The 18,863-nt window shown below is 39.5% G+C and overlaps 1 protein-coding gene across 3 annotated transcripts in view; it reads right to left on the reverse strand.

Annotated features, from left to right (window-relative positions):
- Nucleotides 1–11,571: 11,571 nt before the first annotated feature.
- The window catches only part of LOC139692450 (uncharacterized), a 94,673-nt gene continuing 87,381 nt past the window's right edge, over nt 11,572–18,863 (reverse strand). For all 3 annotated transcript variants that reach the window (XM_071590657.1, XM_071590658.1, XM_071590656.1), the window contains exons 3-7: nt 18,649–18,775; nt 16,652–16,778; nt 15,753–15,823; nt 14,772–15,153; nt 11,572–13,986 (exon numbers count right to left, since the gene is read on the reverse strand). In XM_071590657.1, the coding sequence (XP_071446758.1) occupies nt 12,984–13,986; nt 14,772–15,153; nt 15,753–15,823; nt 16,652–16,778; nt 18,649–18,775 (1,710 nt within the window). In that variant the 3' untranslated portion in view covers nt 11,572–12,983. The remainder of the gene's footprint in view (nt 13,987–14,771; nt 15,154–15,752; nt 15,824–16,651; nt 16,779–18,648; nt 18,776–18,863) is intronic.

An 18,863-nucleotide genomic window follows, 5' to 3' on the forward strand; every position in this document is an offset into this window, starting at 1 on the left:
GTTTCAAGGAGTATAATTTGCCAAAAATCTCTACAGCAGCTCCTAATTAATTCATCATGAAATATAAATTACTGTTAATATTACCGAACTATTCGGATCTTTCCACTACCCTGTAATATTACTCAACATTTTAATACGTTTGGTATCATTTTCCGTTAACAGAGCCCAAAAATTGACATTACCATTCTGGCGTTACTGAAGATGGTGGCGCAGGTGTCGTTTAAGGGTCTATAAATGCAATGGGCAGCGTTCAAATATGTTTTTCAGAAAACCCTTATTGTTTAGACGAAATAAATAATTTCTACTGTGTCCTATTTCATTCATAAACCGTTAATGCATCTTTCATTGATTCATAATTTGATTAATCAAACCGTGAGTTGAATGCTGCTCTTAATTAATTTGAACAATGACCACATACAAATTTATGCATAAAATTATCTCAATGTTTTCATTCAAATGGGAAAAATGTATTTTTTTCTGGCTTCCATTTATCAAAGATGGATACTAATTTAAGGACCCTCGAATTGCTTGATGTCAGAAAAATTAGAAGGTATCAAGTCAGTATGCTCATAACATCATAAGGAAATATGAATATGGTAGGATTTTACAAGGTTAAATGGAAAAATAATGGGAATCATTGGAGCAGTATCAATATTTGCTTTCGGGCAATCTTGTGCATTGTGGACCTCATTTTTCGTGATTTTGTTTGTCTCTTGGTGGGGTCATTTCTTCCTTTGATCTTAAAAGCAGCCATAATCTGCTCTATCTTTCTTTCTCTCACCTTCCTCCCATTTATCATTTCATTAATTGCCGCATTCAGCATTCTCTACAATTACAGTGTCTCAGTGAATGCAATACCTTGTTATATTTTTAAGCAATTTCCTTCCTTCTCCACTCTTTCTCAGTACTTCCTCATTCATTGACCTGTACTTTTTTCATCTTCCTGACTTTCTCTCATACACACTTCAAATAATTTCTAATGTCCTTTTATCCTCCTTCCTGAGTGCCCATATTTCATTGCTACCCTGTACTCTACACTAATCATCTCCTTAAATTTTACTTTAATTTTCTACACATCTACCCTTTCTTATTACCTATAACATGATCTTGCCATTATAATTATAATCTTAGTCTAGCAGGGTATATTTTGAGTGATGATCATGCTTCCTAATTACATATGAATATTCATCATTGCTTAATTGTCTCTTATTTCTAACTAATATTGACCAAAAAAGTCTTTTCTCCCATTTACTTTCTCTTCATTACCATTAGTTCTTCAATCTGAAGATTCATTGACTGCAGCCCTCAATCTTCCCTATACCATACTAATTCATTTATGTACTGTTCTATATCGTTCTTTATTTGGCCAATGTATCCATCCGTTGACCCTCCTCATGGAACCTTTCCACCTCTGTTCCCTTCTTTTATATTCTTTACAAATTAACTGTCCCAAGTTTTCCCAGTCCACCTGCTCGCTATCTTTGAGGCTTTCTACATGGCCTTTCACTATTCTATTCTTTTGTATAATTCTTCACTTCCTACTTAATCTCTTGGTTTGGTCTTTAGAATTCACCTTTAGCCATAAGTTTCAAAGGCTTTTGTTTTCCTCTGCTCTATTTTCTAGGTGGCTCTCGTCTCTGATGCGTAAAATGCTGCACTCCACAAAACTGTTTTCAGAAATTTCTTTTTAATCGTTTCTTCTCTGGCTAAATTAGTTGCCTTTTCATTATGAATGTCTCCTAGCCAGAACTATTCTGCATTTGATATCTGTTGACCTTCTTTCATCTTATGGGAAAAATGTATTTTTTTGTAACGGTGCTTTTAAGACATGCGAATGGTTCCACTTGTTTTAATTTTTCTTCTTACAGTGCTACATATAACTTGAGGTTTTCTCTTCTACATATCAAAATGTTTTGAGTGAATTCCTCTTTGGTCTTCCACCAGGCTAGTGGCTCCATTGCTGCCAATGTTATAAAAACCAAGTCAGTCATCGTCCTCAGAAAATTACAGAGGCCTTAAGGATAATGACCGAGTCAGTTTTCGAAATGTCTGTCACATACCTATGCTGATAAATGAATCTCTTTAAATCACTTCTTCCAGTGGGTGCGAACATTTTACCTGAAATTAATAGATATATGGCTTACCAGACAAATAATGCAAAGTGACAAAGGACATGAGGTAACATATGCAATACATTATTTTAATTCAAGTTTAAAAATAATAATTTCATCAAAAGTAGCCTACTGATTTCAACTTCAAAAACATGAGTATTTATTTCCCTAGCTACATCTTTTATGATGAAGTCATCTTGGAACTTCAACTCAAATTCAATGCATAATCTTCATCTTTTAGAGTAAGGAAACTCAAAGTTGGGCAAGCGCCATTTGCTTCTTTTGGGGTTGATTCCCTCAACAAAGACTGTCCAGTTGTTTTCAGCACAGTCTACTATTTCATTTAATGAGGTAATACTCAACATTTAATGATATCAGCATCATTTTATCAGAACCTATAGAAATAAAATTGATAAAATAAGTCACTGTTATTACTATTTTATGAGTATATCTTTTTTTACTCAGCCATAGATACCTAGTTTATTAAATATGATCATTAATATATGGGGAAGCATATAATTAGTACATGATTTTATCAATTAGTTTCAGTTTAGTGTGAGTAGTATGATTAAGTACCAAATATGTAGTTGGCATGGGCCCGATTCTTTAGAGCACCCCCACCTTCACACGAGCTGTGTTATTTTTTGGGTACCAGATCTTCCTGGGAAACTATAACTGACAGAGGGAAAGAAACAGGCCCCACTACCATGATATGAGAATTTCACATGCCATTGGGCTTAGTATTGGTTGAACTCTTCCATCTCCTAAAAACCCAATCTTTGGGTTGGCTACTGGGATTATGGTTTTTTCCAGGTCTAGGAACAGTGATCTACATCCATCTCCAAAATGATGTTAGCCTGATTACATAGAATGATGAGATGCTATCAGCATGCTTCAGTAATATGGTATTCATTCAAGTTATTATGCATAGTAAGGTAGATTTCTTAAGTACCTCTCATGTTTGTATCTTCATCTGAATTTCAAAAGAACTTCCTCTTGTTCCTGCAACATTATTCCCTTCTTCATTTCTTCATAACTTCTACCTGCTATTGTACTGCCTGAAATTCCCATTCACTGTCTTCCTCTACCACAATTACCCAACATTCTCCCTTATTTCACAGCCTTCACTGCCTTTCAATATTTCCTCAATCCACCTTTTTCATCCTTTATCTAATTTTCCCCAGCAACCACCTCTCTTCGCCCACCCTATATAAAACTTGTGTTTGTCTTCCTCTCCATTCAACTTATGTTCAAAATTTAAACACATCCAAAGACTTTTAAAAGCCTCCAATCTGAAGTCATTCACTTGACTAAAAATATGAATATTTACAAGGGGCAGTCAAATGAAAACCATACACCCGGCATACAACAGCCTGCGCAAAAGGTGGTAACACTATTGTCACATATCGATACTGCCATCGCTGTGTTAGGAGAACTGCATAGTGATAACTCACAGCCGCACAAAGTTGTTGAGTTATGCCCTTGTTCTTGCATTGACTTGACGAGTGTGCTTTTCTAGCTGCAGAAATAGAAGCAATGCTGTCGGACAGAATCATCCTGTTGCATGATAATGCTCACCCCAATTCTACCGATCTGATAAGGGCTATGCTTCAGCAATAAGTTGGGGAACACTTTAACATCTTCCATACAGCCCAGAGCTTTCACCTTGTGATTTCAACATCTTTGGCAATCTAAAGAAAGACATTTGTGTACATAGGTTTCATTTGGATGAGGAAGTGCAAGAGTGAAAGTGCAGTTGTGGATGCGTTAGCAACCTACCAGTTAAAAAAAAATGATATTGATAGTCTCGTCTAATAGTGGAATAAATGTATTAACATTTTGGTCACAAATTTTGAATAAAACTGTTCCATGGTCACATTGTAGCTGATGTTCAGTTTTCATTTAACTGCCCCTTAGTCTGCCAACCCACAGAACTTCATATCTTATTCATTCAATTGATAACCCAATGAATATAAAGGATCTGGTTCCCCCTTTGTGAAAAACAATCCCTTATGATTTATTCAGGAGATGCCTTTCCATATTTGAATCCAAAAGTTAGCACTTTGTTAATTCCAAAAGTTAATTCGATTATTGCACTTTTGTCAATTCCATTTGTGAACATTTTTACTGACCAACCTAGGCTTGAACTCATGGTTTCATTTTCAAGGTCATTAAGAGTCAAAATCCAACTGGAATTAAAAAATTGGTATAAGAAGAAGAAAAAGGAGAGCAATAAAGTCGGGAAGTTTAGTCTTATGGTTTTTGCAGGGTAGTTCTGAAGTAATCAGGAATTTTTTTCTATAACTCACTGGCAATGCCCTCTCTGAAACAAAAAAGTTCAATTAATTGGAGTTATTACTGGAGAAACTTTGCCAAAAAAGGCAAATTATTGACAAATAGTATATTTCAATCTAGTTATAAACAAATCTCCAGGTTGTTAGCAAAATGGCCCACTATTTGTCTCTCTCTCCACTGCATTGCAGGAATGAGATTGAGTCACAAAACAATAGGCAAAGTTCTTGCAGCGTGGAATTCATCTTTTAAAGTTGAGGAAGGTTTCTTGGTCAGTACAGTCAGAGAGGAAGCTATACTATAATTTATGAGTTACCAGGATGCAATTGGAGCTCTATCACCTGTCAGCTCTCCACAGTCAAATATCTTACATTTATGTGATGCTGAATATCTTCCTATGCCAGTTGCTATATGATCAAGCTGGACCTACCTGGTGAAGGTGTGATGCAGAGTGCCATGGGAATACAGTCCATCCCCATGGGCTAATTTGACTTCAATTCCCTCATTGCCCTTTCTATCGCCACAAAGTATGCCTTGACCTCGGCTATTCTCATCTTTGTCATATTCTCTTTCAATGTCAAAGCTTGCAGGCCTTGTCTTGACCATAAAGTTCCTCTACATATTCCTTTCCGGTGAAACTTGGGGGAGGGATAGGTGTTGTGAATATCAGTGTTGTGTGTAATTATTTCTTGAATCGGTGCCGTATATCCTGAAACCGGAACACGTGGTCCACACCGGAATTTCCCGATTTCTCGGATTCCGGTTGAAGTTGTGTGAAGCAGACTACTTGGGTATCAATTCTAGTGGAACGGTGAAGCTTGAATATGTGAGGGATGTTCTGAACATCCTTGTTGGGTCTAATTGAAGCGTCCATTATCATATCAAGGAGTGTCTGAAACATTGGGTATGGAATAAATGGGATTGAGTATCACTTAGTGCAGTGATAATCAAACGCAGCAATGGCAGGGACTGATGCCTTTCATGGAGAGGCAGACCTCAGTTCTTTAGCAAGCCAGTTTAGTGTAGCAAGTGACGCCGTGCGTCGTCTTGTGGGCAGTGAAAAAATCTCGGCGTTAAAAAAAGGCGAAATCACAGTCGAAATCAAGAAATTGGAGGACTTGTTCATGACACTAATAAATAGTCATAATAGGGCTCTAGGAAAACTAGAGGCCAAGTTTGAAAACAATGATGAAAATGTAAAAATAATAAGACATATAGTTAGAGAAGAGTTAAAGCTCTCCTGTTCGAAACCTGCAGTGGGCCCATCTTTTGCTGAAATCGCTTCCATTCAAAGGAATGAGTACATGAGCGAGATGTCTCCAATAGGGGGCAAGAAGGCAAACAAAACGTACACTGTAGTAATAACCCCAGGGGAAGGAGCGGAGGAAGAAACAAGTGACGACACGAAGATGAAGGTACTAAAAATATTAAACCCCAAAAAACATGGTATTAAAATCAAAGGAATCACTAGGACGAAGAACAAAGCTATAAAAATTGAGTCCGAAATCGAAGATATCAAAGAGAAACTGAAGAATTGCAAAGGATTTGCCGATAATAACCTACTGATAAGGAAACCAGTTAAGGTTCTCCCTAGAATGGCATTATATGCGGTTAAATCAAGCGTAACACCAGAGGATCTTGAGGAAGCTTTGAGGAACCAAAATGACCTATCTGCAGGTAGCCACGTGAAAGCATTGTTTAAATTTGGGAAAAGAGATGAACAAACAGCAAACTGGGTAATCGAGGTAGACCCCATTAGCAGAAAGAAGTTGTTAAATAGAGAAAGGGCTTTCATTGAGTTTAGCTCATATAGAGTGAAGGACTTCATTGTAGCAACGAGGTGCTTCAAGTGCCAAAAGTTTGGGCACACTGCCAAAAAGTGCTATGCAGACCAGGATGTTTGTGATCATTGCTCCGAAAACCATGATTCCAGGAAATGCGACTCTGTAGAAAAACCACCCTGCTGTATGAATTGCAAGAAAGCAGACATAAAAGATTGTAGCCACAAAGCCAGTGACAAGAAATGCCCCTGTCTAAAGAAGGCACTAGAACGCATCATAGAGCTGATCGATTATGGGGACTAAAAACCACATTATAAAAATAGGGCAAATCAACCTTCAACGGGCAAAGGTTAATACTAATGAATTAAGAAAAATAGCAACGGATCTTGGGCTAGATATTATATTGACGCAGGAACCATATGTGTACAGCAACAGTCATGAAAGAAAATGGAAAATCCCGGGATTCGGAGTGCAAACGCGCATTACACCAGCAAATGCCAAAGAAAAATGTTTTGCAAGCATCATGGTCTTCAACAAAAATTATAATTTCTTGAGTTTTGAGCACTGCACAACAAATCACTTCGCAGCTGCAGAAATTCGGGCTGATAGGAAACCATTGATATTGATTTCCGGATATATGCCACCATCGGAGGACATCCAAGAATACATCACAGAGCTAAAGAGCCTGATACATAAATTCAAAAATAAAAGGATACTAGTCGCAATTGACTCGAACGCAAAGAATGAAATATGGTTTAGTAAGGAAACCAATGACCGAGGCAGGGCATTGGAGGACTTAATAGCTTCCGAGGACCTGTATATAATAAACGAACCGGGGCAACCGTACACGTTTAGTTCGACAATAGGCTGCTCAAATATAGACCTAACCATCAGTAACTCGGCATTAATACGAGACGTGTACAGATGGGAGGTTCATGCCGAACTATCTATCAGCGATCACAGATTAGTCACATACCAGATTGGCACGACTACAGAAAATGAACGCTGTCATCGAAGAAGATTTAATATCGGTGCAGCAAACTGGAGAAAATTTATGGAGATATTATCAAAGAACACCTGGTACAAATGTGAATTGTTGCCATGGGATCCAAGCAATAACAACATCGATGCTCGAGTTAGATCTCTTACGGAGGCGCTGCAAGGTTCCGCTCTGGCTTCGATCCCTCTGACCAGAACACGACGAAACGAAACAGTGTGGTGGAATGAGAAACTTCATAGGCTTAAGATAACTTGCAGAAACCTACGGAGAACTTACCAGAAAAGCATTAGCCACGAAGAACGTACCATCAACAAAAGAAGATACTATGAGGCAAAGGAGAACTATGAACAACAATTGCAAAAAAGCAAGGAAAAAAGCTGGGAGAAATTCTCGAGGTCAAATATTGAGGAAAACCCCTGGGGGTTAATATATAAAATCGCGAGAGAAAAATTTAAAACCCTACCAGCATACTCAGCTAAGACCAATGCCAGAGGGGAGCTTCTATTCCTGGACGAAACCATTTCCAGCATCATCAACATGCTAGTGCCGGATGACACAGCAGAAAATGAAACTGAAGAGCAAAAAGTAATTAGCCGTGAGGCTAACCTCCCTTGTCTGCAAAGTACGGAGATAGATATCACCGATGAGGAAGTTAGAACCGCGATTAAAGAGATGAAAGTGAAAAAGGCCCCAGGCTTTGATGGCATAAACGCTGAATTGATCAAAGCAGCAGAGCCGTTAATCCTCAACTATTTAACTAGATTGCTACAGGACTGTTGCAGAAACAAGTACTTCCCTGCGGCATGGAAAAAGGGTGTCCTATGCACCATCTTGAAATCTAAGGAAAAGGATCCCTCTGATGCTAAGGCATACAGACCCATAACACTCCTACCCGAAAAAATGTTCGAAAGAATCATCAAAATGAAAATTGAAGAAGCAGTTGGTGAGGAGGATCTACTTCACAAAAGCCAATTTAGATTTCGAAGAGGCGGATCCACCGCAGCCGCGGCAATAAAACTTCTGCAAGAAATCAAAAATCGTAAATATAAGTATAAGGTGGCCTTATTCATAGATTACGAAGCAGCATTCGATTCATTATGGTGGCCCCATTGCATAAACCAGCTCAAAAGGTATAAAGTCCCGGGACCAATAGTAGAACTTATTAAAAACTATTTCTTGAATAGAACCACCAAAATACAACTAAATAATCTGGAAGTTGAAAAGAACATTACAAAAGGGGCACCACAGGGATCCATACTCGGTCCTATTCTTTGGAACATCTCCATGAACGATTTACTGAATCAGCCCCTTCCTGGAAACTGCAGATGGACAGCCTATGCTGATGACGTTGTGATCACAATGCCTGCAAATTCCAGGAGAGAAATAGAAAAACTCGCAAAAGAATGTTGCCATATAGTGGAGTCATGGAGTACGAAAGTGAAATTAAAAATTTCTGTGAATAAGACTAAGTACGTCGTATTCGGGAAAAAATTGTCACGAAACCCAACTATAAAAATCTATGGTCAAAACATCAAAAGATCCTCCACATTCAGATACCTGGGCATTGAATTCGACGAGAGACTAACATTCCAAGAGCACGCAAATTACGCAGCAGGCAAGGTCAAGAAAATATTTAACTGCTTAAGAAGGCTGTGCAGAAACCGATTTGGCATCACCACTAATAGCTTAAGAACTATATACAACGGAGTCACCATCCCAATATTGGCATACGGCAGTGAGGTGTGGGGAGAGAGACTCAATTACAGTAGAATCCGGAGAAAACTGGAAGAGGCCCAAAGATCTTGCCTAATTGCAATATCCGGGAGCTACAATACCGTCTGTAATGAAGCTCTACAAATAATAACTGGGATACAGCCGATAACGTTCTTAATAGAGGAAAGAAGAATCAAGGTACGGTTGAAACAGATGGAAGAGGCTACTCTGGGAGATGTAGCTTTGTCTCCAACTGAGAAATGGAGCAGGAACAGGAATTTTATAAGAGCGTATTTCCTGGATATGTGGGAACGGGAATGGGAAACATTAGAAAAGGGTAAAACAACCAGACAATTTTTACCTAGCGTGAAGGAAAGAATGAAGATCAACTTTAAAACTTACAACGGTATTACGCAAATTTTAACGGGCCACGGGGAGTTTAGATCATACCTCAAGAAAATAGGGAAAAAAAAGGAGGGGGCGTGTGAATGCATGATGGAGGAGGACACGGCAATACATAGAGTCCTTTATTGCCCAATTTATGCCGAGGAAAGACGCGAACTGGAAGCTATCCTTGGGTATTTGCACAACGTCCAACAAATTGGGCAATACCTACATGAGGAACCGATTAGGAAAATATTGGCAAGATTTATTAACAAAAGATAAAGTAAGAACGGGGAGAGTAACGGAAAGGAATGGCATGTAACTCATATTTTGTATTTTGTAAAATTTACGAAATTGTATTGGGGGTTTAAACATAAGGCACCCCAAAAAACAAATTGAAACAATAAATGCCCGATCGTGCTCGAACGGGCCCAATTATTATTATTATTATTATCTCAGACAACCTCTCCCTATTGTTTCATTACAGCTTTTGATACCCCTTTTTTTATAGGTTTTCTTTTTACTCTATGGTACCCAGCTCCCTTTCATCACTCATGATGTTCTCTACTGCCTGCTGATACTCCTTTCTTATTGTTCCAGTTAATGCTTTAATATTCCATTTGCTAAACTGCCACCCCTCTTTGAAATTTTTGAATCAGCATTACACTTCTTTATCACTATTATGACAGGAGTCTAGATTCACTCCTAGAAAACCCAAGAGGATAGGGTAAAATCCTCCAGTCCAGGAAGGAACAATTTAGTTAAAATAGTTCTCACGGTAATAAATTTTCAAGCACATTTTGCTAAATGTTAATTTTTCATTTAATTGTGGAGGAATTTCACAAAGTTACAATATGTGTAATAGGCTTTCCAGCATCTTGAAATAAGTTGAAGAAACTTTCAACAAAAAATGTATATCTTTTAACAAAAACAAGAAAAAATGAAAATTAAGTGGACCAGAAATGAATTCCATCCACCCACAGTGTAACCAGTTGAAATGAAAGAAGCTATCTTGGAATGATAGAATAATTAAATATTAATACTGATGATATTTTGTAGAAGTGATCAAATTCAAGTCTGATTATCTACTGGAAATGGCTCATTTATTTATTTATCGACTTTATTGGGGTAATATTGAGACTTCATTGGGGCAAGATTGAGACTTTATAGTCCTTTCATTCACATAATCCCTAAACGTTACACATACATTGATATACTCATTAAACATACACATACATACTCATATGAAACACATTTTATTGGCACTTTTAGTTAGCTACAAACCTAGTTCACTTCTCTATATAATTGCCGTTCACTTCTAAGCATTTTTCAACTCCTCTGCACAGAAGCTCGCTGCCTGAGAGTTGAACCAATTGACAACGCCATTCTTGAGTTCCTCTTCGGTTTTGAAACGTTGACCACGAAGCCATTGTTTCAAGTGCAAGAAGAGGAAGTAGTCGCTAGGTGCAAGGTCAGGAATGTAAAGGTGGGTAGTCAAAGAGTTCCCAATGAAAATGTTGAATTATCTTATTGGTTTTGGCCACAGTGTTTCAGTACCCATCTTGCACACAAACTGTGTTATCCGAGGTTTTCAGTGACAATATTGTAGATAGTAGTGCGTCCAAGTCGAGGAAATTGTTCAGCCAGGCCATTAATTGTTAATAGGTAATCACATCGCAGGTTTTGTTCCACTTGCAAAACAATTTCATTGGTCAGAATACTGGGCCTGCCACTTTGCTCTTCATCATGGACATTACTTTGTCCATTTTTAAAACCGCGGCACCATTGTCTAACCTCTCCATCATTCATAACTGTAGGTCCATAAACTAGGGATAACTCCCCATGAATTTCAACAGCCGACAATCCTTTTGCATACAAGATTCATATGACAGAACGTACTTCACAGCTGGCAGGATTAACGATTGTCATGGACATTGTTGTTTGCATGCACACACAAGCAAACGACTTCTGAAACAAAACGAATGCTGCTATAGCTTCTCAATGAATCAGTAGATGGCGCTGAAGGATTAAAACTGTTCTGAAGCGCCAATATTTAAATATAAGCAAACGGCCCTTACTCTATGAATATGCCTCGTAATTTATCAAGGAAAATTCATTTTAATTTTGGAAATCACCCTAACATTAAAAAAATCATAAGTATGCATATGACCTAGAGTAGAAGGATGACTATTTGAAATAACAAAAACAGCAAAAATGACTGTTCCAATATTTCTAGTGTCAAGGGTTCAGTTGATTTTTACATAATAAAACAATAATGTTGTATAAAATATGTAATAATTATTTATTTACCCACTTCATTGTACAATATTACAAAAATATCCATTAGTGCACTATTGCTTTGATATGAATGGACCACAATGAATTTATTTAGAAGGATTGCTGATATACACAAATTCATCTGGACTTATATTTTACATATAATTTCAATAACAACAAACTAACTTGGCCCATTATTGCATCAAAAGAATAAAGACTGGTAAGATATTTATATACACATATTATTTCAACAGTGGGAAAACATTGGGGAATAATTGAATAATTGTAGACAACAGTTGGAAGATAGAGGAAAGAAATGTTGAAGACTTGGGACAATAACTTAATCACACTAACCATTTGATGGAAAAAGAGTCACGGTTCATTCACATCAATCACAACAGATAACATACAACAGGTCTTCAACATTGAACTGGTGACAGACGTGCACTATTTATGCAGCATTACGATGAAAATGGACAATAATTTAAAATTAAAAAAAAGACAACACGCACATGGTCCCTTTCAGGGAATAATTTATCATCACTTAAAAAAGAGACATCTCGGTGAAATTGTACTAAGAGAGCAATTGTTACCCAAAGTTTATTGTCATCATCTACACAACATATGACACAACAGACACTGTGTGTACAAGAAAATACTGTGAAACTGCCTTACCAATGGGAAGGCTATGAATGCAACATTGATGACACTAATTGCAAAATAAATTCTGCAATCCTCTCTCTTCATTGTATAACAACATATGACTACATGATGGAGCCACAAGTTCACCTAGTCCAATATGCAAATTAAAAAAAAAGAATCAAAAGTAAGACTTGTAATCCTTTGGCAAGGAAATTTAAAGTGATTCCCAACATATATAAAATGTATGTAGGGATTTGATGCTTGAGCACTCATCTTCTTTCCTGCCAACCCACCATAATTCCCTTTGCAGGTGTGGGCTCACATGGCACGAATGTGAGAGCACGAGATCCATTTTCAATCCATCATTCAGAAAATTCTTTGGCAAACCACTGGCTAATCACTGATTGCATCAATGATTCTCAACCAATTTTGCTTCCAGAACCAAGCTTTGCCTACACATTACCATTAATAAAAATAACATCACCAGCACCTAAACAAGAAAATATATACTACGCCCTTTATTCTTTCAACTTGCTTACACAAATTTCATCAATTCTCCATGAAAAATATACACACACCCTATGCCATCGGTCACCGCTACAATACCAAACGAGAGCAGTCTACTTTTGCCAACATACTTTTGCCATTTTCTTTTTGTGGCCCCATGGCTCGACCGTTGCCATGGGGGGGCAGCTGCCGCAATCACTAAGGATTTTGTGCCGAATACTGAAGAGGAGAAGGTGGTCAGGAGAAGGGTGCATCTTTCATGGAAGCACCCCCAACTCAGCCTTCGGCGAGTATCTCCTGGAGGAGCCGCTCTAGGCTGTTGAGACCGGTGATGAAGCCATTGTCTGGCCCTTGGTGCACACGACACCCATTGCCTTCCTCGCCGAATGTCGTGTGTGCAAAGTCTATCATCCTCACGTTCACTCTCGTCGCCTTGGGCTCTCCGCCCGTCCTCGACGACGCAAACTTCTCGAACGGGTGCTGCTGCTTGCGGTGGCCGAAACACCCGCGCACCGGAGACACCAACGACGTCTCCCGGCGGCTCCTGCGCGCTGGCGGGTCGTCATCCTCGTACTCCTCTTCCTCGTCTTCCTCCTCGTCTTCCTCTTCCTCCTCCTCCCCACGGGAGCACAGCTTTCTCCGCCCACCCAACCCCGCCCCGCTGCCTCTCGTTTCCCCGCCGTACATCTCCCCGCCGCGTAACAGAGCGCTACCCGAGGACGAGGGGGGTGGCGCCGGCCCCAGCATCCGCCCCGTCACCCGCTCCACCTCCCACGACGAGTCGTCCTCGGACGATTGCGAGTGAGCCGCACTCGGGTGCAGGCAGCTGATCCAGCCGCTATCCTCGGAGGGGGGGCTGCCATCCGGCGAAGGGTGGTGGTGACGGCAGCCGCCGCCCTCCGACACGACGTCGAGGAACCGCGGGTCGAGGAACACCGTTTCCTCGGAGATGGGTACAAAGCGGCTGCCGCAGCGCGGTTGGTGGCGTTCCTCCTCGTCGTCGTCCGAGGAGGGGCTGGGGTGCGAGTCGTCCGCGAGGAGGGGGGGCGAGTGGTTGCCATTGGCCAGGCCGCCGGGCTGCACACAGCAGCACGAGTGGCTCTCGTCCGAGTGGCAGTCTGAGGAGTTGCTCGTCTCGAGCTCCGTCGCCCCCGAGCTGCTGTTGTCGCCGTTGGGCAGGCTGCACTCGTCGTCGCTGTGGTCGTGGTTGGCGTAGTGCGGTAGGGAGTACTCGACGGGCTCGATCCACTCGTAGCCTTCGTAGACAACGAGGAGGGAGCTGTGGGGAGAAGAAAAATGTCACTGGACATCGACATACACGTCCACCTCATGTTATTATCAAATCTGAGTGAATATTACACTGCTACACTTTCTCAAGAGCGTTGGGAACCACTTGATTTACATAGAGAGCAGGCAAGACTATGTTGAAAAAGGGTTTCATAGATAAAACAAATATATTTTCAATTTACAATGATTTCATGGCCTTGGTCATGAAAAGAAATGCCACTGAGAATCCCAGTAAAATCGTTCAAGCTGCAATAGTTGCAAGAGCACTCCAAGCTCACGCTATACACATATTAACCCTTTTGCAGCTGTGAGCATACCTAGAAGGTTCGCACGTTATGCTGGGGTAAACTTTCCTTACTTATCACCCTCTGTGTGGTGCACTATCATACTTTGAAATTATATAAAAATTATGTTCATCAAAATAAATTAAGACAAAATTTTCATTAAATAAACAGTGAATCTATATTATTTCAATTTATTCCATGTCTTTATTGTTTAAATTTATTTCGAGAGTAATAAAGGTTACGAAGACACTATACCCTGCATTTTTGCCGCATATGAGAAGTAGGTTTCCACAGGGTGATGCCCAGTGAAAGGGTTAACAGTCAGTAGTAATTTATATTTTTTTAGTGCCATTGGACGCACTTTGGTTCAATTAAAGTGAAATTCAACTTATTCTCGTATCTGAACTATTCTTTCGTCCAATCAGTGATATTAAGACCTGAATTTATTTCTTTGCTAACCAATTAATGAGTTTATAGGATTTGAAGCACAAACCTTGAATAGAAGCGGAAGCTGCTCTGTCTCTTGATGACCCTCTGTAGTCCTGACAGCTTACTTATCACCTGGCGAATCACACGCTTCTTCAAGTGGAACCCATTGTGGAAGAATTTGTAGAGGGCACCCTTGAAGCCCTCCTCATTCAACTCCCGCCCCCAATACTTGTCTCGCTTAATGAAGCGGTCAGAGTCAGCACGGTAAACCTGCATCCCACATAATCGTACCCCAAGAGATCCTGAGGTACTTGCAGCACACTTGGCCATCTGCTTGCTCTTCTTCTCGGCTGATGCATCGTCACCATGCTGCCTCGTGCCCATCTTGAGATCCAGGATGCAGGGCCGTGAGTATTTGGAGGTGATGTTCTCCAGCAAAAGGAAATCTAATGGGTGCCGTCAAGGAAGCAAACGTCAATGCTGGCATTATGTTAAAAATAAAGAGCATGCAGGATCACTCTATGAGAAAAGATAAGATGCGGACGACCCATAAACCAATTGTCTTATTATTACAATCATGCAAGAGAGCATTATGCAGCATTAAATTTTGATGAAAATTATTTTTTACATTAAGAATATGTTTTTCATGGAGAGAAAATGACTGTATTTATGCAATCACCGTAAATAAAATATTACCTCTGATCTTGTCAGACTTTACTGACAAATGATGATTTCATTTCATCCTTCATCAATCAAGTTTCCCATATAACCTACATTATACTCTTCATCCCCAAAACAATTTGGAAAAACTGAATCAATAATCTCTCTTTGCTGACTGATTGGTAAAACAAAATTAAATTTGAACCTCCAAGTTTCAAATTTCTGGCAAAGATGAAGGTATACATTTTTATTTTAAAGATAAAAATTTGGATGTTAAATATTTTCATCGCCACAAAATATGACAATAATTAATTTCTGAACATATCAGTGTGACTGAGCATGATGGTAATTTGTTTTCAAGGGTAATAACAGCAAGAAAGGATACATTGTTGGTTGACATTGTCGACTGCTGACGGGGACACTGACTTGGCACAATTGCTTCGGCTGATCTTCACTCTGAAAAATAATTATTTAAAATTTATCGTACAAAAAAGAAAACACAAGGTTCATTGAAGAGGAAAAAAATAACAAACTTAGCAGGTGTGCTTCCAGATTAATGCTTAGAGCATATCTTATCAAGGGGCTCTACGCCTATTATTTTTTCACATTAATCACACCAGGACTATAGATGTTGATGAATTGAAATTCACACCACTGTACCTCTCTTAAGCATATTAATGGGAATTATACACATATGAACTTTGGCAAAGAAAAAATATACCATTTTCTGGTCCAAAGTGAGTGTGGTTAGAGGCATTACACAGAGCAAGAAATTGTTTTGAGGGCCTTTTCCGCTCGATAAATTCCTTTATGGGAGTCCTGGTTTCTATTCTCGGTTGTCTTCACAGCCAATCTTAACTGAACACAGCTCATAAAAATGGGCACTATAAACTTCCCATGGGTAACCACAAGCATAACATTTAGGGATTCAGCCTATCTAACATGAGTTAGTGAATTTCAATTTATTTTGTGGTAAATGTACCAGATGAACACTCAATTCAACTATGGGAACTCTGACACTAAATAAAATAGCTGTAATTATCAAACAGAATTTTTAGTATGAAACTGCACTTAGGTAGTTTAAGTAGTATGATACATGCTTTATACAACTCACTTGAAATCATAAAAAGTTTAAATCCAAGCAATTCCTAACTGAATGATTCAACTTCCTTTTTGAATACAGTTGCCAATGAAGGCTCTTTTGCTGTTCCTCATGAACTTTCTCACTATGTGTTGGAATGGATATTACCCTCTCAGTTGATGACATTACTAAGTTTAACTCACCTCATCCTTTCCCGCTTCCTCTTCGATGAGCTGCACTGAGCCCTGTCGTTCACCAAATCCACTTTCCGGAAGCATGGGCTGTACTTCTGTTCGAGGACTGCCCCACTGCTTGTCACTTGCATCACACCTAGAACGATGCAGCCACAAACATCTTTTTTTATAAACCATGAATGATTTCCCAAAGTTGAGTTTATGGTAATTACGAACTAATTACTCAATATGCAATCTTGTGTCTTAAAAATTAAACTGCTACTTTTATTGTACTTGTTCAAATTATTAAAAAAAATTACTGTGATAAGCAAAAAAGAGTGCATATTTCTACGTTCCAATGTTGCTTAATTAGATGAATTTACATAACAATATGGCAAAGAAAAACACACAATATTTTTACAATAAATAATATCATATTTTTACTGCACCCAAGACTCACATGCTATTAGGAAAGTCACCACAGCACACAACAAAATGCTTACATTATACGTGATAATCCCCAAAAAGCTTGCCAGTCTTCAATCAAAAAAAAGTACTCTGTTGAAACATAATGTATTTACGATTCATGGTGTTCAAATGTAATCAACTTGTTCACTTCAATTACTCATTACATGATGATTTTTATGATTTTTCTAAATCCCATGCCTTAGAAAGTTCAGAACATAAACATTCTCATCTGATAAATAATTTTGTCCATACGTAGCGAAAGACTACATATGTGCCCGGGTCATCATTATTATTATATCTTTTCTAAAAAGGCTTCGAAATTTGAAAAGATATCCCCCTATGCATAAATCAGCAGATGATAGAGCAAAATTCCCCAAGTAATACGCATTGCCGCATACATCTGAACAGCCATACAAACCCTTCGAGAGGTGTCCAGTGGACGCCTGTCGGACGTTTTACATTCCGCCTCATCTCACAATCATCCGCTTGGCTTCGGCGGCAAAGAACTCAGAGGAGTGGCCGGTCTGTCTGTCTGTAGAAGCCATTATGGGGGGCCTCCTGAGATCTACGCTCCGTCACTCATCCCTTGACATGGGGAAAAACTAATTGTTTTATGCAGCCTAGCACTGCCAACAAATGGTATGGGTCAAATCACTATTAAGCACCATCCCAACTTCCAGAACCTCATAAAAAAAACAAATTGAGAGAAACAAAACAATCCAACAGCCGGAATCATTTCTTCATCTTTGGCTGAGCTGAGGGGATTGAGCAACATAGACCTGGCTGCTCTACTACCCTGTCCATTGGAACACACAATTGATTTGGGCAGTTGCCAGCAAAGTGCAGTGTGTTTAACCATGAAATAAACCTTCAATCACTCAGTGATGACACACACATACACATGCATGGTGTTGGTGAATGATGGATGGCTTGATGCTTGTACAGCCTGAAGTACATGGACAGCATGCTCTGGGGTTAGAAAGCAACCACGTGTACACGTTCAGGGAAAAGAAAAACAATAAAATGAACAACACGTGAAATGAGATTGCTCCACACAACAGGCATAGACCATGTCTTCTGTGTAAATTCCAAAGGTGTTGTTTGTGTGTTTGCTGGGCAACTGCCTAATTGGGGAGTTCTCCTCCAGTCACATGGGGTAGGTTGCGGCGCAGTGCTACTATGTTCCCGTCCAATCTCCGCGGCAGGCACATGTTGAGGCTAGATTGCTAGTCATTTTTTGTATCGAGATGACAGCTGCTGGACTGGCAGAGAGAGAGGGGGGGATGGAAGGGGGCGTGGGGAGAATGGGAAGTATTTGGTGGCACTGATGATGAACGTCCTCAAAATGGGAGAGTGATCAGTGCAGTTTAGTATCTACAAAATATTGTCGTTTCAGAGTGAGGGCATTTTGTTCCGATACCATGGCCCCTGGTTGCCCCTGAGCCCTACTGCCATCTGCTAGTTTGAAAGCAACAGCACACAACAAGGACAACAGAGAAAAAAATACAAAATGTGCAGGTGTAAATTTATTTCACTTTTATTTTTTTAACTCATCTTACCTTTAAATTTTGGTACAAATTTTTGTATTTCATCAGGGATATGCTGGTAGAAATTGAGCTCCCTTGCATTCAGAGGTTTACATATAGTGCCATCATTAAGCAGGAGTAATCTGGTGTGACCGCCAACCTGGAAAAAGTAATGTAAAGCCCAAAGATTAAGCCGAGAGGATTTGAAACCCAATTGTTCAACACCTAGAGGGCCCTATGCTAGAATG

Source organism: Hetaerina americana, unplaced genomic scaffold (genome assembly GCF_022747635.1).
Source record: "Hetaerina americana unplaced genomic scaffold, ioHetAmer1.1.p SCAF_4, whole genome shotgun sequence".
Lineage (NCBI taxonomy): Eukaryota > Metazoa > Arthropoda > Insecta > Odonata > Calopterygidae > Hetaerina > Hetaerina americana.